This window comes from Glycine soja, chromosome 15 (genome assembly GCF_004193775.1).
Source record: "Glycine soja cultivar W05 chromosome 15, ASM419377v2, whole genome shotgun sequence".
Lineage (NCBI taxonomy): Eukaryota > Viridiplantae > Streptophyta > Magnoliopsida > Fabales > Fabaceae > Glycine > Glycine soja.
Genome location: NC_041016.1, coordinates 4,526,520 through 4,551,603, shown reverse-complemented (window position 1 = coordinate 4,551,603; position 25,084 = coordinate 4,526,520). Strand labels below are relative to the sequence as shown.

Below are 25,084 nucleotides of genomic sequence, written 5' to 3'. Positions count from 1 at the left end.
AAATATAAATTATAAAGGCTAAAAAATCATTTTTTAAATTACGGAGACTAAAAGAGAATTAAAATGTAAACTATAAGGACTAAAAAAATCACTTTCAAACTATAAAGATTAAACTATAAGGACCAAATGAATAATTTAACTCTTTTTTAAATTAAAAAGATTAGAACGAAAACAACTTTTATGCTCTAAAAGATTGTTACGAAATTCAGAAAGAAAAAATATATTGCAAATTTAACGTCTAATCAACATATGAATAAACCCAAACAAAGACTTGGTACATGGTCTAAAGTTCCGTTATGACTATAGAAAAACAATCTATTTATGAAAGAAGTTTTGGTAATTTTGGGAAGGACAAAAGACCCACAAGCAAAACAACTAAAGCACTACAACACGGGGCAGAGGATTGCCCTTGACATCACCTAACATGAACATGATAAAATCCGGGTGAATTGAGGACAGGATATGTGAAGTGCTTAGTGCTGTGTGTGTATGCTTGCGCTTCCACCCATCAAGTTTGATTAGAATTAATAAAACAGAATTTCGTAAACCTTTCATCCAACTAATGATTAAGGACCTAAACATTTCTAGAAAGCTTGAAGGTCCTGTATTATTTACTTGGGGTGTTATCAGCATTAATTTCGGAACTGAGAAAGGAAATAAAATAATTTAGTTCAATAAAAATTACTATTATTTTAACTTTTTTACGACAGTTTAATATTTTATTTTGACATTAGTAGTTTAGTATTAATATACGGTTAGTGTAAACTATTTTTAAATCACAGTAAAATATTTTTGCAATATTATCTAATTATTGTGTTAAAATATAATTTAAGAAATGCAATCATATAAATTATGTTGTTACGTTGAATATCTATCAACTCTTATCTCTATCTATTTTTCTATTTATATTACACAATTCACGGATTTTATCTGTATCTCCTACATCCTTTATTGTTTATTTTTCTGCCTTGTAGGAAAGAGTTCCTTTTCGTTATTGCCAGAAGGTAAACAAACTAACATTGTGTATTTGCATCTCTTATTTCCTATTTTGTAATGCTAGTGACGCTACTGTCTCTTAATCTGCACTGTCCAACTTATGGAAAGTTTCTGATTAAACAAAAAAGAGATGTATTTTAGAATGAAAAATGAGTTTAATATCTAGGTACTCTTATATTATCATTTAATCACAAATTATTTTTAAAATTTTTTAAAATAATTATTTTAAAAATCAACAAACTAATTATCATACATTAAATTATGATTAGATGATTATATTGTAAGTCTATAACTCTTTTTCTCATGAAAAATAATCATTTCATCACTTTTTCCCATATCTTTTTCCTCAGCCAGTAAGAGTTTCTTGTCTTCTCTTATTTGCCAAAAGGTGAGATAACCATAGATTTCTATACAAAGCGACAATATGATTGAAAATAGTTAGGTGATTGTTAAGGGTCACATTAAAGATATTGTGAGTGATTGAGGTAACAAAGCAACTGAAATCGCTCCACTTAAAACAATAATTTTTTTTGAGAAAATAAAACAATAATTTTAGATCAAATATCTTCCTATTTCTGAATGTATTTCTTATTTCATTTTTATAAAGTGAAATCAAACATATTTCTATCGTTTAGTTAAAAGAAATATGTCAATACATATGAAGAAAAAATACGATAGCTAGCAAGGAAAATAGACGGTGCAGTCTTGAAGGCTATAATGTTGATTCTTGATTTCATATATCTGGTTTGTTAAATAACATTTTATCAAAAACCTCACTTTAGAGAAATATAACTAATTGGTTTCATTGGATAATATAACTAATTGGTTTCGTTGAAAAAGTTACTTTTTGATGTTGACGGAGTCTAGGCTCCAAAATGCATGCATATTCCTCGGCTAGCTTACCATGCCATAGATGTTTCAACTTTCATTTATCGAAAAAATAAATGTTTGTTGAACAATGGTCTTCTTTTTATCTATTTCATGATATATTTTTATAGGTATGCTTTTATAATTATTATAAAAAATAAAACAAAAAATAAAAATGTTTAAAATAAATAATTTTAATTAAGTAGTTCTAATTAAGATTTAGTACTAGAAAATATCATGTATGATATTGATAAGTTATTTATTATATTATTTGGTTTAAAAGATGAAAAGAAAGTAGAATTTTTTTTAATGAGATAATTATTTTAATAAAAGCCGCAAAAATTGATCCAAAACAAATAGAAAATGATTGGTTTTATTAGCAAAATTGAATCATTTTACAATTTGACTGTACTTACATGTTAAGATATATGTTACTTCTCAATCCTGTCTTTGCTAAAAAAGTAAAGATATATGTTAAGAATAGATATTAACCAGAGTACAATATGTTGTTATCCATAATCATTTAAATAATTTTTCCACTCTCGGATAAAGCTTGCTACATTCTGTTTTGCTCGAAACTCTCATGTCAAGCCTCAATGCGGCTGAAGCCATAGCATTTCTTTAACTTCTGTAGTTTCATGGCTTCCCTCACTTGTTCTGTATCAAGCCAATGACCATGTTCGGCATAGATCGTATTCAGTAACGTGTAATTACCAGCGTTATTTGGTTCTGATCTTATAAGCTGTGGAGCTAGCATTTCTGCTATGTCCAATCTGCCATGAAGTTTGCAAGCCGACACGAGAGAGCTCCATATTCTTGCACTTGGTTTCATGGGCATTGTTCTCCGTATTTCCAAAGCATATTCTAGCTTCCCTGACCTTCCAAGGAGATCGACTAGGCATGCATAATGCTCTATAGTTAATGGAATTTCACAATCTGCACGTACTTGTTTGAATATCCGTTGCCCCTCAGCTACAAGGCCAGCATGATTACAAGCAGATAAAACTGCAAGGAAGGTAATTGCATCGGGTTTCACTCCTCTCTCGTTCATTTCATTAAAAATTTGTAAAGCTTGTTCACCACATCCATGAAGGCCATAGGCACTGATCAAACTACTCCAAGTAACATTGTCTCTGTTTGGCATTTCTAGGAACATCTTACGAGAACCATTCAAACAACCACATTTGGCATACATGTTTATAAGTGCATTGCCCACAGAGATGCTAAAACAAAATCCAAATTTAAAGATATAGCCATGGAGTCCACATCCATGCTTTAGTGAAGATAAATTTGTGCAGGCAGAGATGACTGCCAACAAAGTTACGTAGTTTGGTTCAATTTCCTCAGTCCTCATTTTATTAAAAAGCTTCAATGCTTTGAAGCTATCCCCTCTTCGAGAAAAGCTCCCAATGATTGAACTCCATAACACCACATCTCTAAAACTAGACCCTTCAAAAATTAGCTCAGCAAGGTGCATTGGTTCTCCACATTGACAATACATATTTACAAGTGCAGATGAAAAACTAGGACATGACTCGAACCCATGACGAAATGCATAACCGTGTATCTCCTTCCCATGCTTAACAAAGCCAGGCTCGGCACAAGCTGATAACAGAGCAATTGATGTCACTCTATTTGGGCAAACTCCCTCAGCCTGCATTGCTCGAAAGCATGCAAAAGCCTCATCATAATCTTGATGAGCAATGCATCCAGATATCATAGTAGTCCATGAAACCACATTTTTCACCTCCATCCCATCAAACACACGCAAAGCCATCAAAGAATCACCGCACCTAAAGTAAAAATCCACAAGAGCCGTTGACAGAAACATTGACTGTCCTATCCTCTCATTAACAACAACAAGAGCATGAATCTGTCTCCCTATCTTTGAACCCATTCTCCTCCCACACATGGATACCACGCTAGCTAGCAACTCAGGCTTGGGAACAAGACCAAGCAAGTACGCATCGTTCAACGCTTCCAAAGCTTCTTCCAAATACCCATTATGCAGATAACCATTAATCAAGGAGTTCCAGGTGATGGGGTCTCTGTGAGGCATTGTGTCGAACACTTGTCGTGCTGATCCAACATCTGAAAACTTAAAATACATAGTGATGATAGAGTTGGACACAACTGTTTCAGAGTGGGAGCCTGTCTTAAGAGCCAAGCAGTGAAGCTGTGTGCCAAAAGCATGACATTGGGCAGAGGAGCTTGCCTTGATGACTGATGGAAGAAAAAAGGAAATGGAGGAGTGGCCACAGAGATGGAGTTCAGAGAAAAGTTGAAGTGTTTGGTGATAAAGACCCTTTGAGAGGAAGGTTTTGATCTGGTTGGAAGGGGAAGAACATGTGGGGGCCACTGTGGTCAGAAGGCGTCGGGTGAAGAAGGCCATGCAGGGCAGAGGATTCAGAAACAGTGTTCATTTCTTGGGCAAATCCAGGTGCTTTTTGTTTTCTGACTGAACTGAAGAATTTTAGGACTATGTTTAATGGCCATTTCAAAACAAGGGAGTGTCCCCTCTTCCAATTTTCTTCCCCTGTATCAATTAATGCATCAATTCAAGAGAAATATATTAGTATACTTTTATAATAACTTTTTTTTTTTTACTGTAACTTAAAATTTTAATATATATATATATATATATATATGTTAATTTTAAATGTATTCCTTTAATATTCATGTATGAATGAAATATCAGGTAAATTTAGATTAATATAAAAAGTTGCAGATATGATATACGAGGAAATTTTTTCGATCCAATAGAAAATTTTAAAATAAAATCATCAAATTAAATTTTATTAAATGATGTATTGGTTGAAATAAGTTGCATATGTATAATTTGATAAAAAAAAATATTTTTTTATAATAATCATTGCTTTAAAAATCAATAACTTTCGTAAGAAATTTAATTGATTAATAATATAAAAATCTCTATACTTAACTATTTCTTTCAACTCAAAATATTTATTATTATTTTTTAATAAATTATTCTAATCATTATTATTTTTAGGAAATAATTGAATCTTTTTAATTTGAACGGGTAAAATCTATTTTATTATAAATTTTTCATTCTTTTTTTTTTTTACCGTCACTCTCTCGTGTGTTTGAATTTATCAAAATTGAAATGTAAAATAACCAATTTATCAAAAATTATATTTATAAATTGATTTAAAAACGATTTATTTTACTCACTAATGCACGAAGTTAATATTTATGCACTGTTTTATATTATTATTTAATTATAAATTATTGTTTAAAATTTTTAATATAATTATTTTAAAAATTAATAAATTTATTGAGATGGGAAGAATGTGAAATGAATGACGTGCCTACCTTTTTTTCACATATTATACATTTATACTTCTGTCATCAGAAATACCATTTATTAGTTTCTAATAATTAAAAAGGATAAGAATCTCAATCCACATGCACATATATATATATAAGCAACACTTGTCCCTCTTACAAGTACAACAGCAAGAGTGGCTTTTTGGTGAATTGATTGGTGATCCCGAGTTGGTTGAGTTCACTGCGCATAGACATGTTCCTTAATTTCCCCAAATATTAAAACAAGATTCAAAGCACGTCACTTACGTTCCCGCTTTCTGTTTAACAAGGTACCACTCGTTTAGTCGTTTATTTGTACAATGCCTCTTCAATCATTTCAATTCGTTATATGATGAAGAAAAACCCAATTTTTATGTTGCTGCAGTGAAAAACTTGAACCTTTTGAGACCTCAGTTCTCTGCCATGGCAAATTCTCATTTATCAACACCTTCTGAGCTATTTTCAAGACAACATAAGCCCCCTGTAAGCTCAAACTTGGTTTCAATTTCCACAAAATTTGACTTCATGTTGCTAGTTATCTATTCATCTCACCTCCCATTTTTGTTTGGTTGTGTTGAATTAATCAGAGGGTTCCAAATCTTATTGGGGGCAGTTTTCTGGACTCAAAATCGTTAACTTTCATTGATGTTATCAACCCTGTAAGTGTTCTTTCTTCTTTTGGTTTGATATTTGGCTTATAATTGAGCTGAATCCCTTGATTTTGGTTTTGAGAAAGGAAGAGTTCTAATATTGGTATCATCTTATAAGGCAACACAAGAGGTTGTTTCACAAGTTCCTTGCACCACAGATGAAGAGTTTAAAGCTGCGGTATCTGCAGCAAAGAAGGCATTTCCATCATGGCGAAAAACTCCAATCACAAAACGCCAACGTGTTATGCTGAAGTTCCAGGAGCTTATACGCAGAGATATGGTAAACATTTTACAATGTTCTATGCCTCTGCCTCATATATTCACAGATTTAGGCCAAGACACCATACTGGCACATATGCCATTTAGCCATATCACTACTTTGTAACTGTTTCAGGATAAACTTGCCCTGAATGTGACCACTGAACAAGGAAAGACGTTAAAGGATGCACAAGGAGATGTTTTCCGTGGTTTAGGTTGGTCTTTCTAGTATGTTGCTTGAGAAGTTTTTGAGATGAGATATTATTGGTTGAGCTTATAATTTGTGATGAACTTCTCTAAACATTTTGTCATTTAGAGGTGGTTGAACATGCTTGTGGGATGGCAACTCTACAAATGGGAGAATATGTTTCTGATGTATCAAGTGGAATTGATACTTACAGCATTAGAGAACCACTTGGTGTATGTGCTGGTATTTGTCCATTCAATTTTCCTGCAATGATTCCCTTGTGGGTAAGTTGTTTTCTACTTTTTTGGTGGTTATTTTGCTATGCAATTGTTTTTCTCTTACAAGTTCTTGGGTACTCCTTTATTTCTTGTTTGCTTGATTTTCTCGTCCATATCAGTATGCAAAGATGTATGATATTTTTGCAGATGTTCCCAGTGGCAGTTACATGTGGCAACACCTTTATTCTAAAACCATCAGAGAAAGTTCCAGGTGATACTTTCTACTTAATTTGGTTGTTTATGAATCTCCTTGCATTAACTCCTCAGTTTGGATGGAGCTTTGCGTTATATATAATGGAAAAGGGAGCTCTGTAATTCAAAGCAAGCTTAAGCTTCTTTAATAAGCTATTGGCATTATGACTTCAGAACATGTTACCCTAAATATCTTGTATTGTGAATACCAGGATCAAGGATTTTTTTAAATAAAATGAATGCCTTCATTATTTTCTTCAGCAACTGATAAGGATTTTGCAGTTGCTAGCCTTGCATATTGTGTCTATATTGCCAATCTAGCTATTAATAAATTGCAAATTTTGAAAATGACAAATGAGAATAAAATTCCAAAATTAATGTTCTTGGTATAAGTTTTGTTAAGCCTTCCTTTCTTGTTATATTCAAATACTTTATTGGTTGTGATCTTCACTAAGGGATTTTTGAAAGAATATTTGTAGGAGCAACATCTTCACTAATATTCATTTTATAATTTAAAATAATAGATAACTACCCTCAACTGCTTTGAACCCTGTCTGCACTTGCTCTTTTTGCAATCTAAATCCATTTAAACTAATTAAGGACGAGTTATTTATCAGATTAGGTTTGCATTTTGCAAATGATACTCTAGCAAGAAAAGGAAGCTAGTGTCACCCAAGTAAAATATTGGTGCCTTGACTTTTGACTTTGTCCTTGTTTCTGCCTCACATGGATCATCTAATTAAATTTGATTTCTGAATAGATATATTAGGAAGAATGAAACAATGTCAGATCTTACAGTTTGAGAAGTCTATATTAATTTTTCTTTGTGATGGCTGATAAATGTGTTCTTATTTATCCATCTAGTAATGGAATACTAAATATTATCGTCCACCCTTGAGTTTTTCTTCCCCATCCATGTAACGGTACATGCAGCATGCTTTTATGGTAATAGCACACTTAACTGTCAGAACTCAGAAATATACAGTCTGCTGTCCACTTTCATGATTCATCATTTTTGGTTACTTGCAACTTATGGCAGAGAGAGTTGGATGTCATAACATTGGCATTTTTCCAGGTGCCTCTGTAATGCTTGCAGAATTGGCAATGGAAGCTGGTTTGCCTGAGGGTGTCTTAAATATAGTTCATGGAACCCATGTATGCTATAACCTTTTCTAAACTTTTGTTCTTCACTCTTTCCTAGTAAATGAACTCATGGGCATATTTGGCATTTGGTACTTAATTGCATCATGTATTAAAGATTTAAATCAAAGAGTTGCAACTTGCATATAACAACCTGTTGCATTGTCATACACCCACACCACTTTTTGTACATTGCTTTTCTTGTTTATTGATGTTCTTAATAACCCAATTGTTGACAGGATATTGTGAATGCTATTTGTGACGATGATGACATCAAAGCCATATCTTTTGTTGGTTCAAATGTTGTAAGTCATCTAATGCTTTGTTTAGTTTTACTGCTTTTATGTTATGCCTTTTTTATTTAAACCAAAGGCAATGCTGTTTTTGTGTTGGCAAAATTGAATCATTTTACAATTTGACTGTCCTTACATAAAAAGATGGAAGAGGACTAGTGATTCAAATGCTATTTTTTCTTAACTGATACTCTCCCCTTACATAAAAATTTGTTTTCAGGCTAATATTTTTTTTTGATGTTTTTATTTGTACAGGCTGGAATGCACATATATGCTAGAGCTGCAGCTAAAGGGAAACGTGTTCAGGTGGGTGCACTTAGCTTTGTCCTCCCCTTAGTAAAATTGTTTATTACTGTTCATGGTAATGATCAGAAGTTTTGGACCTAATAAATTTTGTTTTCAGGCTAATATGGGGGCCAAAAATCATGCAGTTGTAATGCCTGATGCTAGTGTTGATGCTACTGTAAATGCTTTAGTTGCTGCAGGTTTTGGTGCTGCTGGACAAAGGTGCATGGCTCTCAGCACTGTTGTTTTTGTTGGAGACTCAAAACTGTGGTATCCTTCTCTACCATATTGTTATTCAATTTGATTTATTATTATTTTTGTGGTATCATCTTATGCTTGAAGCAATTTTATGCTCTTCCTCTGGTGCTTGTTCCAAAATGAACTGGATGTCTTTGGTGTGTACCAAACTGAATCACCACTCTTCCTTTACTAAGACATAATTCAACATCTCTAAAATATAATCACATTTTGTGAGCATTCTTACTGCTGTGAAAATTAGTAGGGATGATTAATTATTTCCATCCTTTTGATAATTCTGATGGGATTGCCCCAAATAGACTGTTCCAAGTATTTGGATTTCTTTGTGAGCAGTCTTGGTGAGGAAATTGACTTTGACTTCTTCTTTGGCCTCATAAAACTTACTTTTAACCATGCATTTATAATATTTTAAGTATAATAACTTCATCCTTTAGTCTTCACAATATTTTTCCAGGGAAAGTAAACTTGTGGAGCATGCCAAAGCTCTTAAAGTAAATGTTGGAACTGAACCTGATGCAGACCTTGGTCCAGTCATTAGCAAACAGGTATGTTTATGGTTCTTGGACTAATAGAAAACTTCAGATTATTGTTTAAGAATTACTATTCAGTGCATCACATTTCCAAATTGATATTGTATACATTGTAGTTATATGTTTCTTAAATATTCTCTCAACCTTACCCACTGCACAGGCAAAGGAGCGAATACACCGATTAATTCAATCTGGGGTTGAAAGTGGTGCCAGACTAGTTCTTGATGGAAGAAATATAGTGGTAGCTTTAATATTCTCATTCATTTTTATCATTTCATATTTTATTCATGGACATTTCCATACTTTTTCATGCATGATCAATTTACCTCTTCAATCTTTAGCATAGCAATTGACATGTTTGGAAACTCAGAAGGCAGCAGAAAGATTTATGTATGCAAAGATTGTAACTAAAGTAATAATCTTCGATTATAGCACTCCTCTTCCTGAGGCCTTATAGAAAACAAACAAAAAAGAAGAAAAACATATAGGAGATCATGAAACATTTATCTTTGTGTTGCATTTGATTTGGTTGATAACTAACAGTTCTTGTACAGTTGTACTGGTTAACCAATTAAATACTACCAGTTAAAGAAATGTAACCTTCTATATTCTTGTATAATTCTTTTGGAACCTTGAAAAATGGCGCTTGGTTCAGTTGTTTGGTGGTATGCATAAAGCCTGTCTCAGTGCAATAAAAATTGGTTTGGCTTAATTTTTAACTCCTGATTTTGTTACTTTGTGTTGGGTAATCAACTCTCCCTTAAATAAAATTATCCACACACACAAAGGATCGTGAAAATACAACAAAGATTACACCGTAAAAAAAAATAACAAACACAAAAATTTAACATGGTTCAACACCTCTTACTTACATCCACGAAATCGTCTCAAAAGTATTTCACTATCACAAAAATGATTACAAGATTGTAACTCATCCTTAATAGTGTATCACTCTACAAACCCGAGTACCCCACTCAATGGTTACAAGAAATGATAATATTCTCACACAAAGACACTTTTCTCTCAACAAAGTGACTTTGTTTCTCAATCTCTCTTCTCACACACTCTCTCTTCATATGTTTCTTCTCTACTAATTCTTTTTTCTATTTATAGTGAAGATTGTCACTAATTATAATAAATAAGTTCTCTTGAAAGTTGAAAGAAAAACAACTTCCAATGCATCCATTCAAATAAGTTTCATCTAGTAAAATACAATTTTTCACTTTGCATTTGAATCACCTAAATCTTAGTGATAAAAATTTAATTCCCTATATACATTAAATGCACTTTATCTTTTGACTTGGAACTCTACATTTTGTTCATTCTTGCTCCTTGGTTCTCCCTTCCCTCCTTTGACACCCATCAAGCTGAGATGCAATAAGTTAAAATGAAGCACCCCAAATGGAATGTAAAGGACATACAGTTTTGTGCATATCATTATTCCACATCCTGAAGATCAGTCCTTGCATAGTCCTTTCTTTTTCCATATTGTCAATGGATTGTTTTCACCTTTTAATATCATTTTAAGACTGCTCAACAATTCTTTTGTGAATAAGTAGGTCCCAGGATATGAATCTGGCAATTTTATTGGCCCAACCATCTTATCAGATGTCACCGCCAACATGGAGTGCTACAAGGTAATTTTCTCACTAATCTCCAATCTGTAAGTGTTTACTAAAGAATTTTGCAAGTGTTTACCAATCTGTAAGTGCTACAAGGTTTAGTCTTGAACTAAACTTGATTATCTCTATCATGGCCTGTGCAGGAGGAGATCTTTGGACCAGTTCTTCTTCTCACGGAGGTGCATTTTATTTGTCTCATACTAAGCATCCACTAATTTGGAATTATTTTATTTGTCAATATTTGGTCATGTAGGAGGCTCATCTGCCTTGGATTTTTCATTTTAGCTAAATATAATGTTATGCTGACACAGTTTTTTTCATTTTTTTTATTTTTAACACTAGGCTGATAACTTGGAAGAGGCCATAAACATTATCAATGAAAACAAGTATATTTTAACAACTGCTACATTTTCATTTGTATTTGTTAAACACTTAAACTTCCATTTATCTCTTTGACTTTTAAAACAGGTATGGAAACGGTGCTTCTATATTTACCACATCTGGTGTGGCTGCAAGGAAATTTCAGACCGAGATTGAGGCGGGGCAGGTTTGTCATCTAACTATGATGTTTTCTAGTATCATGATTGGTCATGTGACTTTTTAAAAAACTTGAGTTATGTGTTTTAATCTTGACAATTGATTAGATTTAACGCTCAATATCAATTTCTTTCACTCACTTAAAAAGGTACTTCTCACTATATATATTTGACACTGTTAATGTTATGGATCATCACTTTGTGACTGCATTTGAACTAGGTGGGCATCAATGTTCCTATTCCAGTTCCTTTGCCCTTTTTTTCATTTACTGGCAACAAGGCATCATTTGCTGGCGATCTTAATTTCTATGGTATTGTGATTTCTCCCAAAGCTAGCTCTTTTCAATTTTGCATGTGATATTGGTTATACCCTTGGATTTGAAATTGATACAATTTTTTGAATGACAGGTAAGGCAGGGGTTAACTTTTATACACAGATCAAAACAGTAACCCAGCAGTGGAAGGATTCGGCCAGCAAAAGCAAGATTAATTTGGCTATGCCAACCTCTCAAAAATCTTGAGTCCGAAGTTTATATTGCCTCTGAAACCTTTGGACTCTTATAAATCCTGTTCAACTATTGTCTTACATCCTTAGCAAATTCTTGTGTAAATAATACACCCTGATCCACCTATTTTTATAAAGTATTGTACTATGTTATGTTTTATTGGATGTGTGCTACTGTATTGTTCTCAGAATAAATGAATTTCTTGGGACTCGTAGGTAACGGATTTATTAATTTTCAACTTGAGAGTGGATACATTCTAAACTAAAGGAAACTATAAAGTAGAGAGACTATAAAAAAAATAAAAAAATAAAAAAGAAAAAGTGAAGATAGCATTTATAGGATGAGGTTACTTTTTTAATTACACTTCAATATATCTATCCACATTTCTTATTTTGTTATTTTTATTCTATTATTCAAACTTATATTTATTAAGTTTTTCTTTTGTATAAATTTAAAACCATTTAAATTGACTTTCTTTATGCATTACATATGAAGCTAAAAAATTGTAAAAATAAAATAAAATGGACAGAGATATTTTTTATTCATATAAAATAAAAATATTTATAATTATGAAGATAATTGAACTAATGAAAAACTTCATTACTTAAATAACATGTCTAATAAATAAATATTATATTAGAAGATAAAATATATTTTTAGTCCCTCTAAAATTTGAAAGTTCAATTTTAGTTTCTCTAAAATATTTTCTTTGTTTTTTGTCTTCCTAATTTTAAAATGCACATCTTCAAAGTGATTTAACCAATACTTCGAGAAAAAAAAAGTTATCCATTTTAAATATAATTTATCTTATATTCTATATTTATATTTGACTTTCTAATAGAATTATGACGATCTCACAAGCTTTTCTCCTTTGAGTGGCTTTGAGATTAATATTTGACATGAGACTTAATCACATCTAAAATCTACAATTTGTCATCTTTAATGTGTTGTGAACTAATGAAGACTTATTAAGTAAATATTATATATATTTAAATACTAATTACAAAACATACACTTGAGAAAAAAATATTTATTAAAAGATTTAATATAATTTTAAAATTATTATTCAGTGTGTAGATTAATTGTATAAAGTTATTTTAGCTTCGCCCGTGACTTTGAGTTTAAATTTTAGGCATGTACTTGATTATATTAAATAGTTAGAGTGAGAAACTTGCATGTAATTTGTGTAAGAAAAAAAAAACATTTTTTTATGATAGTAGAGTCGAATATAAATAGACTAGTAAAATTTATTTCTTTTATAAAGTTAATGAAAATAATAGAAAGAGAGGTTTTGAGTTGAAATTAAAGTTTAAAGAAAATGATGATTAAAATAATAAGCTTGATGAAATTAAAGAAGATTTTAGATTACGGAATAAACTTAAGAGGTTGGTGTTTATAGCTGACACCAATAATATAAAATATTTTGCATTATCATATAATTATAAATTATTTTAAAATTAATGAACTTTGTGATTGAATAAATATGTAAACCGCTGTCCGTAGGTACCCTTTTTCTCTAATGTTAATTGATCATTGAAATTCAAGTTTCCTTCTCACTTGACTGGTGGGAATCCTCATCCAACTTTCTCCGTTTTTTATTCCTGTTCAAATGATCCGAGCAATGGACGATCACGAGACATTTATTTTTCACCATACAACTCTAATTAATCTACTAATCACAACATAAAAAAGTAAGATACAAATAAAATCACGCACTCCAATCACTTTCAAGTGACCACTTCCACCAAAGTTTTGAAATCTTGTGCTGCCTTCCCTTGTGGTCCAGCTGCATCCAGCACTGTTTTTTTCACTTTGAGTGCATTTTCCTTCATCCTCTTCCCTTTTTCTTCCACCAGAACCAGCTTCAAGCATTTCACCAACCCATCTTTGGTGAACACTCCACCTTCTACTCTCACACCAATCTCCCAAACATCCTCAACCATCCTCCCAGTCAACCCATGATCCCCAAAGAAAGGCCTGCATACCATAGGCACCCCATTGCACATGTTCTCAAACACCGAGTTACACCCACAGTGAGTCACAAACACCCCCACAGAACCATGTCCCAAAACCTCAGTCTGTGGGGCCCAAGCCACAACCTTCCCATTCTCACTTGTCCTCTCAAGAAACCCTCTTGGCAGAAGATCCTTCAGATGCTCCTTGAGAGACCAAAGAAAGGGAAAACCACTTGCTTCCAATGCTTCTGCCACTGCCACAATCTCATGTGGAGGTGGAGTCACCACTGTCCCAAAGCTAACATATGCCACTGACCCACCATTCTTCTTCTTCTTGTGATCCAGCCATGACAAGCACCCTGTTGCGTCTGTGTCTGATGGAGGCAAGGGTGGTAGAGGCAATGAAAGAGTCAGAAAACCAACGTAGAGAAAACACTTCAACTTTGACCTCATGTCATGCACCAACGAGGTTGGATCTAGTTCCACAAAGAAATTCACTACCACTTCCTCAGCTTGAGGTAACACACTACCCAACGAAGCTAGTGTCTTTGAAAACAGAGTCTCCTCTTCACTGCCACTGTTGATCACATCCTCTGGCAAGTCTTCAACTCGCATCTTAGACAACCCGGGAATGAAATCCAAAGGGGTGTTTGTGTCACTGTTGTTTGCACATTTCTGGCGTATTAGGTCAGTGTGAAAATGTGCAGAGACTGAACATGACAAAGGAGGCCAAACAGGAACCCACGGAACGTTCAAGTGTTGAGCGGCACAGTGAGAGAAGGTGTGACAAAAGCATCAGCGATGATGCAAGTGACTCTCTCTTTTGTCTCTGCCACTGCCATGTCTATACCCTTTTGCAAGTTCTCAGGACCAGCCTCAAGAAAAAGGTTCACTCTCTCAATTGGGTGGTTACCTAGGACATGACCCTCTGGGACTCCATCGCTTACACTATAGAACTTTATGTTGTCTGGGAGGTGGGGTTTTGAGAGAAGAGGTTTGTTGGAGTGTTCAGTGCCTATGAATGAGAATTGCAAGTTATTGGTAGTGGCATGAGCTAGCTTGAGCACAAGGTTTAAGAGGGGAACAGGGTGGCTTCCAAAGGGGAAAACAAACACTGCGACATGTTTCTTCTCTTGTGAGATTTTCATGGTTTGGTGTGGTGAGGTGAGAACAATGGAAGTTTGGTTGGGTTTGGAGAGTTGATACTGGGAGTGCAGTGTGATTTTTGTGAATGTCTTTTTATATGGATAACATGAGGTAAGATATTAAAATAAGCCCTTTTTTCAAGTTTAAACAATCTGGCTCTATATATAATTTATATAAGTAAAACTTTATTTCTAATTAAAAAATGACATTAAAATATTTTAAAAACTGCGCTAGGTATATAATATGTAAATTTTTTGCTTAAATTATTTAAATAAAGGAACATACGAAAAAAAGATGAGTTTGAATCTGAAACCGCTTAAAAATTCTAATATACAAAATGTAATACCAGGAGTGGTAGGTACGTAGTGACTATTATATATAACTCGTGGCAATTGGAATTATCTCACATATATGTGACCATGAATCATGACGACTGGGTTTAGACTTGATGATGAGGTTCAAAGGAAAATACAGCAGCCTAGGGATGGTAACCTCTAACCACACTCGCGGGGTCCCTATAGTCAATGAAGTTTTTATTGTACGCATATATACATCAACTTGCAAGTGTGCTACATTAGCCAGCTAGGTTACTATCACTTGGAATCCAACGTTAGCAATGATTATTTTTTTTCTACTTTCTCTTTTTGTTTTACTTGGTTTTCATTGCCATTCAATTTGCTTAGCAATATTCTTAACAAGACTTAATGACACATCTTCAGGCCATTTTATCACTTGAGTCCAACCCAAGGATATTACACATCATTTGCAACAAGTCAAGGGCTTTTACTTCTTGCACCTCCCTTTTCTCTTCCAACACCTCCTAAGACTCATGAGACAAATATATCCCTCTAACCAAGCACTCCTATTTTGGAATGAAGAAGATAATCTTTTTCCAAAATAGTTATTCCAAAATATAATTTTCATATTCCTTTGGATTACCCATACACTCTTGGAATAGTTATTCCAAAACATGAAAGTCATATTGTGGACTATTTATAATTGCTATCGATGAAATTTTTATTATAATGAATATTTTATAAATAATATTTATAATTTTTTATTATATTATTTGAAAAATGAATAATATTTTTAATTTTTTTAAATGGAAAAAATTTACTAATTAAAAAATATTGACTCTAATTAATAGACACTTTTCATTTTAAAAAATAAAAAACAAAACGTTTTCTTATTTAATTTTTAAAATTATAATATAAAAATAATAATATAGTAAAATAATTTATAACTACTATTTATGAAATATTTATTATAATATAAATATAAGTCATTTTAATTTATATTGATAAACATTTGTCATGTATATTATACAGATAAAAATACCATGCAGATACAACTAATTAGTCATCACCAATTTTTGTTTGTACAGAAATTGCTTGCAAATTCACATAGCTAATATGACCTGACCAGCTATTACTTCCAAAAAGCAATTCACCCAAATAAAAAATAAAAAAAACTCTCGAACTACATAATTGTCGATTGATGACAAAAATATCTGACTAACCAAAAAAGATAAGGTCATATACACGATTATATAGAAAACCGATTCTCAAAAATGTGAACAATCACCAGCTCCCATTATTCTTTCTCTGGAGCCTTGTAAAAAATGCCAATGCTATATGAGAAGAAAAGGTGAACGCAAGGAAAGAAAGCAGTGGCCAACATTCAACACCATTTTAGCTAGATAGAGTAATTTCATGCAGTCCAGCTCCGAGAGGCAGAATTCTAAATCCCGGAAGTTGCAGTGTAATCAAATGAATAAAATGCCTTGAGTTAAACTACTTCCACCAATGAGCTCATTCGCCCATAGCTCATGCATCTACCATGGGATAAAAACCTGACATGAATGGCCTTCCGCTTCCATTGGAATCTGCATTGGCATGCAATGGTGATTGCAGCTCCCCAGAATGAGAAGACCTTTTCGACCTAGAGTGCTTCGGAGAAGCTGCATAATAATCTCCAGAACTGCTTGTAGAGTACATGGATGATGTTGGTAATCCATGAATTTTAGGCAAACCAGATGTTTCAGGCAAACTGTATCCTCTTTCAACTGTTTCAGCTTCCAGAGGCAGTTCCTCCAAGTCCTACCAAGAGGAAATACAGTTATTAGACAGTGTCTATATCTTTTTGGTGCATATAATAAAGTTTTTTTTGGAATATTTTGTTACAAGTATTTTTAGATTGAAAAGTCTAAATAAATAAATACAAATATTGGACCATATAGTAATGAGAATAAAATCGACTCAGCATTGGCAACAAGTCAAAAGCATGCATGTAGAAAAGAAGCATCAAGTCATATTGCAACCACAAAATGCATTTAGAAAAGTGTCGCATCATGTTTTGCACCTACAACCCTTGCAATTGACTTGCTATTCACAGAAAACCAATGCTTCAAACAAAATAAATGGGCAAGCACAATACATGAGAACCAAATATTGTCAGAAGTCATCAATTAGAATCAAGAACCAAATTTTTCTTTAGAGTAGTGGCTTATTGGGAAAATGAGGAACAAATCCCGAACTATTAGATGTTACATGAATTATTAAGATTAAAAAAAAGTGAGGTAACCTTTTCAACTCATCACAACTTTTAATTTTGACCATTATTAAGGGTTAGGATTTGTTTTAGTCGCTTCTTACGATAACCCACTCTAACTAGAAGAGCAACAAAGATTTGTGAATCCCCACCATGATAAAGCAACCAATTTAGATAAAATATAACCAAATGTGCCAAATAACACAGAAAATTGGTAAGACATTGCCCGGACAAAGTACTACCTTAAAAGCCTGCTGATAAGCTCGGAGAAGTTCTCGACAGCGCTTTCTTTTCACAGCTATCTCATCAGGTTCTTGCAACATTTCTTCAAACAGGTTGTCTCTGGTTTGAATTTTAACATACAAAGTACAATCAGCACTCAACATTAGAGAAGTATACATCAGAATGTATTAGCATACAATAACCACTATATGTTACCTATATAGCTTTTTAATGAAGACGTTGTGCAGCTCTCTCTTGGTGTTGTTTACCTGATATGATTTAATAGAAGACAGTCACCAGTATAGTATTTATTGAATGCATCAAATTCTCAACCACTCCAAAATAAATAGCAGAGTACATAATCAAATCAAAAATTAAGAACATTAGCAAAAGAACACCCCACCTGCACTCTTTCAAAAAGGCGAACTGCATAGTTCATATATTCATATGGATGAGATATCACAATTTCTCATATTGTTTTGCAACTGTGCAAAAGAATAGGTGCCTACCAAATAAAACCTACTGAACTTGAACTTATTGAGCAAACTCACCATTTTCTGTAGGAGACACTATGCATCAGATCTAGTAGACAGTGTCATTTAGGTTTAAAAAAACAGAGATTCTTGAGCAGACAGGAATTATTTTATTGACATACAATCATTTTATATTAAAAAAATACTTACATTCTTGTACCATTGTTAAACATTTAAAGTGATTCGTGTTAGTTGTTTATTGGTTAAGTGCACACAACTTTGTGTGGACACCTCTCTACACAAGGTTTTCATTATAAAATGGACAAAGAAAAGCAGGATATAAGAACATGTTTGAATCCGGGTTTTGAAAATTGTTTTTCTGGTTTTAAAAACAAACAAAAAGAACTTGTTTGATAAGTGTAGTTTTTGAAAAGTAATTTCAAAGCCAATATATCTTTTAGTTTTTAAAAGAAAAAAATCAGAATATCTTTGAAGTTATTGTGATTTTCTACTTCTAGTTTTTTATTACTCGTGTTCTTTGTTATACTCACATCTTTCCCCACTTCTCTCTAAAAAAAATTGTTTTTGAAAATTGTTTTATGTTTTTAAAAACAAAAACACAATCAAACACACCCTAATTTTCTGTATGCAACATAAAAGACAGCAAAAGATTACTACTTTTAGATTTATATACCTTGAAAATTCTACAAGGATATGAAGTAGTAAAGTACCAAGAAATGCATAATTGCTTTGGGGATAAGATCCTCAACATTTTTTCTGACAATGCCGTAGTATGATCTCAAAAGCAACTTTGTCACTGTTATTTCAATAGCTTCTGTCTCTGAATTGCTCTCTGATGGCCTCAAGATAGGAGGTGGCTACAAAAACCAAAGCACATAATGAAATTTATACCTATGGAACATATTGATCAAGCAATGATAAATGTGACACATAAATACCTCTCTCAAATGGATCATAGAGACTGATTGCTCAATGCTGTGAACTGGTTCAGCATGCGGTTTACTAGATATATTCTCCTTCACAGACATACGGCTATCACCTCCACCAAAAATCGATGAGATGCCCCAACTTGATCCACCAGTGTTTCCTGAAAAAATATCAAGCATTGAAAAAAGTAAATATCTTGAAATTATAATAAGGCCCATTGATACATCAAAGTCACTAGACTAAGATTGGACACCAAAACAAAAACTTAAAAACAAATACATAATAAGACAAATGCAATGAACCAAAACATTAAATAGAATATACAAATTACCAGATGGTACAATTTTTTCAACATCTGATGCAGCACGGACACCCTGTTTTTCATTTATATCATAAGAATTGAGTAATAAAACAATACACAATTACAAAGATATTAAGGAAAATTTGATGTCAATTAAACAATACACAATTACAAAGATATTAAGGAAAATTTGATGTCAATTAAACAATACACAATTACAAACCGGATCAGGAACTACTCCATTAGCTTGTCTTGCAAGAATAGCCCTAGACTTCACACTTCTTTCAGAGGCAGATCCCTTATCAGATTCCAGAGCATCCTATAGGATTAATACGAAAATTTTGAAAGAAAAGAAAGGTCAACATAAATTAGAATACATATCTCAAATGAAAAATATGGGGCATATTTGGAATTAGATCTTATAACACGTATACCTTTTGCCTAGAAACTGGTATAGCAACCCTAGACGACTTGGTCTGCTGTGCAGCTATTTCTAATGCCTTGCTTCCACCAATAAAATTTGGGTGGGAAGTGTTTATGTAGTCCATCTGCAGAATTGAGTAGTTCAAAAAGAAATCATGGACATGGAAATTGATGATTCACTCTGATAGAGACTGACCATCGCAATTGACATGAATAAGCTGACTGACAAGCTCATGACATGTCAATGGTTCCTACTAGACACCAAAAACTTGTGAATATCTTAAATTAAAATGATTTTTCCATTTTATTCGAAGAAAGAGAAGATTATTCACCAATGTTCTAAGACAGCATCCCAAGCCATGCTCAGCCAACTAAACAAGCAATAGGTAAACTCATTTTTGTGCTGGTGAAACTTAAGAAACCCAACCCCATCAATTAAAAGGGAGATACATTCTAAGAAATGAAGGCTCAACAAACACACCAATGGAATCACTTCATAACAACGCCATTGGAAATACTTGTCTCATTTTGCTATGAGGAAAAAGGAATAATATTAAGGAAATGAAGGAGTTGACTACATGATTACAGTTGAAAATTGAAAGCAATATCAAGAATGAAACTTTTATCAGTTTCAGACTAGAAATTTGGTTATATCTCAAAACACAATTTGGGCATGACTCGAGAAACCAAGTTTAGGCACAAGAACCAAATTCTGATGAGCTCTTTTGGTGCATACCTCCATTTCTATGAGGTGTGCAATCATGTTCTCTGAGGGTTCAAGGCCTTCTCGTAGAAAGTTCCCTATAACTTCATCCATGCGCTTCCTCAAGAAAGGGAATCGCTGCAGTTCAGTCACCATACAGCGATGGCTGATCTGAAGAGAAGGGATTTTTTTAGACACATTGTTCATAAAGCAAGACAACAGAGAAGACAAACTTTTAAAGCCATGTTCCTACCTTTATTAATTCATCGTATATAAACCTGGCACACTGAAGACTTGGATCCAATAGACGCGATATTTGCCTTCGCACAAGGACTTCAAATGGCACCTGATTACATGAAAATAAATGGATAAACATGTTCTAGGGTATTTTTTTTTTATGTGAATTTGGATTCACAAAGTATATAGCAAAACATTTACAAAAATCAACTAAAGAAACTTCTAAATATAATTTCTATCTCTTCTTTTTCTTTTAAAAAAAATGTAAAAAGACCTACTTCTGGAACAAACAACGCTGATTTGGGCCCAGTAGCATTCTGTATGGCAGTACGGATGTCATCATCAGTCAGGTCTTCACACGGATCCACCTCCTGCATGATAGCATTAAGTTAAACAATAAGGCAAGGAATTAGCACATTTTGCCAATTGCTTAAAACTCAACACCATATAAACCATTGGGTAATCACATATCCATCAAAGAAATGCAATGAAATTGACAAGACAAATGGATTCATTATAGCCTGCTCATTTTTCATCTTCAATTCAAGTGTAGTGTGAGGGCAGGCATATTTTTAACATTATCAAACATAAATACAGCATCATATACCTCTAAACTTTTGACAAAGATGGATTGAAAAATGTAATGGATTCGTGCTCCACCAGATAGCTCGGATGTAGACATCTCATTCTTTCCCTCAAGCATGGAGGAGAACGCTGTTTTCCAAAAAAAAAGAAAATCAAGATAGCATTTAATCGGAAAAGGTAACAATATGTGGAATACCAGTCAAAAAATACAAAAGGAAAAGAAAAGACAAGTTCATGATGAATAAAAGATAAGAAACTGGTTGGTTGGATAGTTAGGTACCTTCACAATATTTTGAAAGAATATTCAGGAGAAGTGCACCCTGACCAGCCTGTCAGAGATGAACAACTATAAATAACATATAGGGCACATTGCCAGCCAAAGTAGAAAAATGCTGCTTTTTTAACAAAATAAGGAGAATAGTTATGAAGTATATTTAACTATTTAAGTATTTAGCAAGTCATAGGGACACCCAAGACGCATCCCGGTATTAACACATGCCTTGGACTCAGTGATTTCTCCATAGCTTGCATGCTCCTTCGCAACAGCAACCAGTGAAGTGCTTATGCGTGCTCTCAGCCCAGGTAGCACAGCCTTTATATGTTGTGCTAGAATCTGCAAAAATGTGAACAGGCAAATGTGCATGCCATATTGGCATGCATTAGTCCAGAAACCTCGATCTTGGTATGAATTCATAATGGTTTAATCTTTCACAGGATTTGGAAGAATTTGGTTCTATACAAAAACTATTTAACAATTTTCCCTCTCCATTGTTAACATGATATGCCTTTACTATGAGCGAAGTTATAATTTGGCTATATTCATAGACTCTTCAAACTCATTTATCCCTAACAGACCCAAGCAACAAATAAAGTTCATTCTTTCACAGGACAAAAAAGAAAAGAAGGTTCATTCTTTCAATCTCCTTCCTCCCCTCCCTTTACAAAGGATGATACAAATTATTTAAAGAAAAATTTCAAAGCCACCACAAACATTGAAAGTGAAATAATTAAGTACATTTCTTCGCAACCTCCCTCCTATAGTTAAAGGATATAATTCAATGATTTTGACTGCCTCTGTAGAAAGGATAAACTTAGATATATAGTGTAAAGAAAAGAAGGAAAAAGTGTGAAGACAGAAGTGGACTTTTACTCTGCATGAGTAAGGGAGACTGAAAGCCCTAAATAAGGCTGGCATTACAGACTGTAATCTTTCTTACAGAAGACTATTTGTGTTTTCAGCATCAAGAAGACTCTACCTGGTTCAACTTCTTTGCTAGTTGAGGAACACCACAACTATCTGCTAGACCATTGTATACCTATGAATAACATAAATAGATAAAAATAAGTACATATAAGCAAAAAAACTAGACTATTAACTACACATAAGAACTTCCTTACAGGACGATTACGGAAAAAATTCTCTTCAGCAACAAGAGCATCCTTTATACTCCGGTTAATTTGAATATCCTAATATGATGAAACAATAAATAAATAAAAATACATATTAACCTTCATGCCAATCAAGCAAATTACATGTTTATATTTATTTGTATTTGAAAAAAAAAAAAACCCTTATGAACAGTGTGAAGCATGATTACCTCCTGACTGCGATTTACAACACCTACATAACCAAGTCGAAGAGGAATAACTTTTCCTAGTAACAGATTCCGAGCATCAGTACCTCTGTCCATTATATCCAACTACATTCCAAATAACAAGAGCCTAACATTGTCAGAACATGGCAACAGCTTAACAAAATTCATAAATGTGTCAGTTAAAATGTTAGAAGAATATACCGAACCTTTGTGATTACACCGATTGTTCTATTACCTGCAACAGAGAGAAACTTTAAAAACCAATTAGAGAGGTGTGAAAAGATTTAAGTTTCAGACACATGAAAACAAAAACTCACCATCAGGATCAGCAATCCCTGCCATCTGAAGAGCATCCGAATTAGCCAAATCTGAATTTGCTGGTGTGACAGCTAGAATGAGACAGGTGGGAGTTTTGATATATGACATGATCATTGTTCTGATCCGAGCTTCAATATCAGAAGGCTGGTCACCAACAGGAACCTTCGTAATGCCTGGGAGATCTACCAAGGTGATATCAAGAACATTTGGTGAAAAAATCTTCAGTCGAATCTGCTTGTCTGAGACACCTTTGTTCCCACCTGCTTCCCTATCAGTTTCAGCCTGCAGAAAAAGTGAGTGAAGATATACTAGTCAACAGAGAGATACGAGGGGGGGGGGGGGGGGGGGGATTAAACAAGTAGACCGTATACAAATCGGCATCAAGAGTATTACATTACATTCTACACATGCAATTGCAAATAATGGAAATCTCAAATTCAACCGTTTTTTAGTCTTAAAACATGAAAATAAGTTCCAATGGATAATGGACCCTCAAACAAGACAGTATTAACTGTTAATATGATAATAACGTTGATTTTACAGTCAAAGCTAGAGTGTCGAAATCAGAAAACAATATGTCTCGAAGTTCATTCAACTAATTCACATTCAAAGCATTTTTTTTTTTAAAAAAAACAAATTCAAAGCAGTGCTGAACGGGCTAATCAATCAAAATACACAGTAAAAGCAAACCAAACAAGCACATAATAGAGTGACGTGTAAAAGCTAAACGTAAGAAGTTGAGTGAGTAGGGAAGCGGAAAGAGGTGAAGTGATGAACCTGAATTTCCCTGCGAATCTCGGAGAAATCGTGGAATTTCCGGCCAGGGAGGTGGAGGAACTCGCCGTACTCGTCGTTGTCGGGCTTGCGCTTGGTCTGGACGAGCTGGAGAACGAGGGGGCGGCGTGTGCAGATGTCGTTGCCGCGTGGGAGGAAGTCTCGGCCGACGAGGGCTTCGAGGACGCTGGACTTGCCGCTGCTCTGGCTGCCGACGACGGCGACTTGGGGGAGGTCGATGGTGGATTGGCTTCCGACGCGGGCGAAGATGTCCTGAAGGCGGTTCACCAGGGAGATCACACTCGAACCAAGAGGAGCAGTAGCAGTAGATGCTGCTGAAGGAGAAGGGACCTCGTCCGCCATGATCGATGGATCGAACCCTAGCTAGGGTTTTGTTTTGAAATAAATGGTTGATTGATTGGTGTGTGGAGTGGGGACTCGCTCACTCACCCGTTCCTGTGTTGTGTGTGCCTGGCTTTCTCACCGTCTATTCTAATTTCAATTTGTATGGCGTTGGCGTTTGGAAAAGTTGAAATGAAAATTAACGAGTTAGGAGATGCGACTTGGGTGTGTGACGTGTGACGTGTGGGCCTTTAAGCTCGCTCGTTTGCTTCTTTCTCCGTTCCAAAATTGCTAGATTAATATATATGCCAACGGGAACAAAGAAAATGAGGAAAGGAGTGGGAATTGGGGAAGGAGTAACTCACTGTCACACAAATTACATAACACAGCATAAACCCTATTTTGCCCTCCTAAGTTTGTACTTGTGTTTGGGATGACAAAAAATTTCAAATTTGAAACCAAAGAAAAGTTAATACAAGAAAGGCAAAATTATTTTTTGAAGTTAATTTTTTTATTTATTTTAATTATGTAGAAATATATATAATCATTTATAAAAAATTGTTAAAACTTAACTGTAAATGTAATAT

At 33.9% G+C, this 25,084-nt stretch overlaps 3 protein-coding genes and 1 pseudogene across 9 annotated transcripts; 1 reads left to right on the top strand and 3 right to left on the bottom strand.

The window, feature by feature from the left end:
- Nucleotides 1-2,215: 2,215 nt before the first annotated feature.
- On the bottom strand, nucleotides 2,216-4,402 carry LOC114388179 (pentatricopeptide repeat-containing protein At4g31070, mitochondrial). The gene has a single exon (XM_028348514.1). The coding sequence runs from the start codon at nucleotides 4,253-4,255 to the stop codon at nucleotides 2,450-2,452; it is 1,806 nt and encodes a 601-aa protein (XP_028204315.1). The 5' UTR covers nucleotides 4,256-4,402; the 3' UTR covers nucleotides 2,216-2,449.
- Nucleotides 4,403-5,317: 915 nt separating this feature from the next.
- On the top strand, nucleotides 5,318-12,143 carry LOC114388180 (methylmalonate-semialdehyde dehydrogenase [acylating], mitochondrial-like). 6 transcript variants are annotated; one of them, XM_028348515.1, is made up of 20 exons: nucleotides 5,318-5,480; nucleotides 5,576-5,673; nucleotides 5,778-5,849; nucleotides 5,959-6,120; nucleotides 6,235-6,313; nucleotides 6,415-6,569; nucleotides 6,711-6,774; nucleotides 7,795-7,910; nucleotides 8,135-8,200; nucleotides 8,444-8,494; nucleotides 8,592-8,743; nucleotides 9,186-9,276; nucleotides 9,422-9,502; nucleotides 10,821-10,898; nucleotides 11,027-11,062; nucleotides 11,226-11,269; nucleotides 11,352-11,430; nucleotides 11,640-11,730; nucleotides 11,828-11,935; nucleotides 11,968-12,143. In XM_028348515.1, exons 2-20 carry the CDS (start codon nucleotides 5,614-5,616, stop codon nucleotides 12,012-12,014), a joined length of 1,632 nt encoding a protein of 543 aa, XP_028204316.1. In that variant the 5' UTR covers nucleotides 5,318-5,480; nucleotides 5,576-5,613; the 3' UTR covers nucleotides 12,015-12,143. The 6 variants fall into 6 exon arrangements, 5 of the variants coding, with proteins under 5 accessions (XP_028204316.1, XP_028204317.1, XP_028204319.1 ...); XM_028348516.1 differs by having other exon boundaries at nucleotides 5,319-5,480; nucleotides 7,831-7,910; XM_028348518.1 differs by having other exon boundaries at nucleotides 5,319-5,480; nucleotides 7,831-7,910; nucleotides 11,828-12,143.
- Nucleotides 12,144-13,403: 1,260 nt separating this feature from the next.
- On the bottom strand, nucleotides 13,404-15,136 carry LOC114387505 (annotated as a pseudogene).
- Nucleotides 15,137-16,317: 1,181 nt separating this feature from the next.
- Nucleotides 16,318-24,773, bottom strand: LOC114387301 (dynamin-related protein 3A-like). 2 transcript variants are annotated; one of them, XM_028347454.1, is made up of 20 exons: nucleotides 24,159-24,771; nucleotides 23,381-23,663; nucleotides 23,270-23,298; nucleotides 23,067-23,168; nucleotides 22,867-22,935; nucleotides 22,725-22,784; nucleotides 21,968-22,081; nucleotides 21,749-21,797; nucleotides 21,491-21,597; nucleotides 21,162-21,254; nucleotides 20,900-20,992; nucleotides 20,680-20,817; nucleotides 19,955-20,068; nucleotides 19,744-19,839; nucleotides 19,551-19,593; nucleotides 19,231-19,379; nucleotides 19,003-19,149; nucleotides 18,015-18,067; nucleotides 17,819-17,918; nucleotides 16,318-17,125 (listed from the first exon to the last, which is right to left on the bottom strand). In XM_028347454.1, the coding sequence occupies exons 1-20, from the start codon at nucleotides 24,516-24,518 to the stop codon at nucleotides 16,853-16,855; spliced, it is 2,472 nt and encodes an 823-aa protein (XP_028203255.1). In that variant the 5' UTR covers nucleotides 24,519-24,771; the 3' UTR covers nucleotides 16,318-16,852. The 2 variants fall into 2 exon arrangements, 1 of the variants encoding a protein (XP_028203255.1); XR_003661288.1 differs by lacking the exon at nucleotides 16,318-17,125 and having other exon boundaries at nucleotides 17,873-17,918; nucleotides 18,966-19,149; nucleotides 24,159-24,773.
- Between the last annotated feature and the right edge of the window lie 311 nt (nucleotides 24,774-25,084).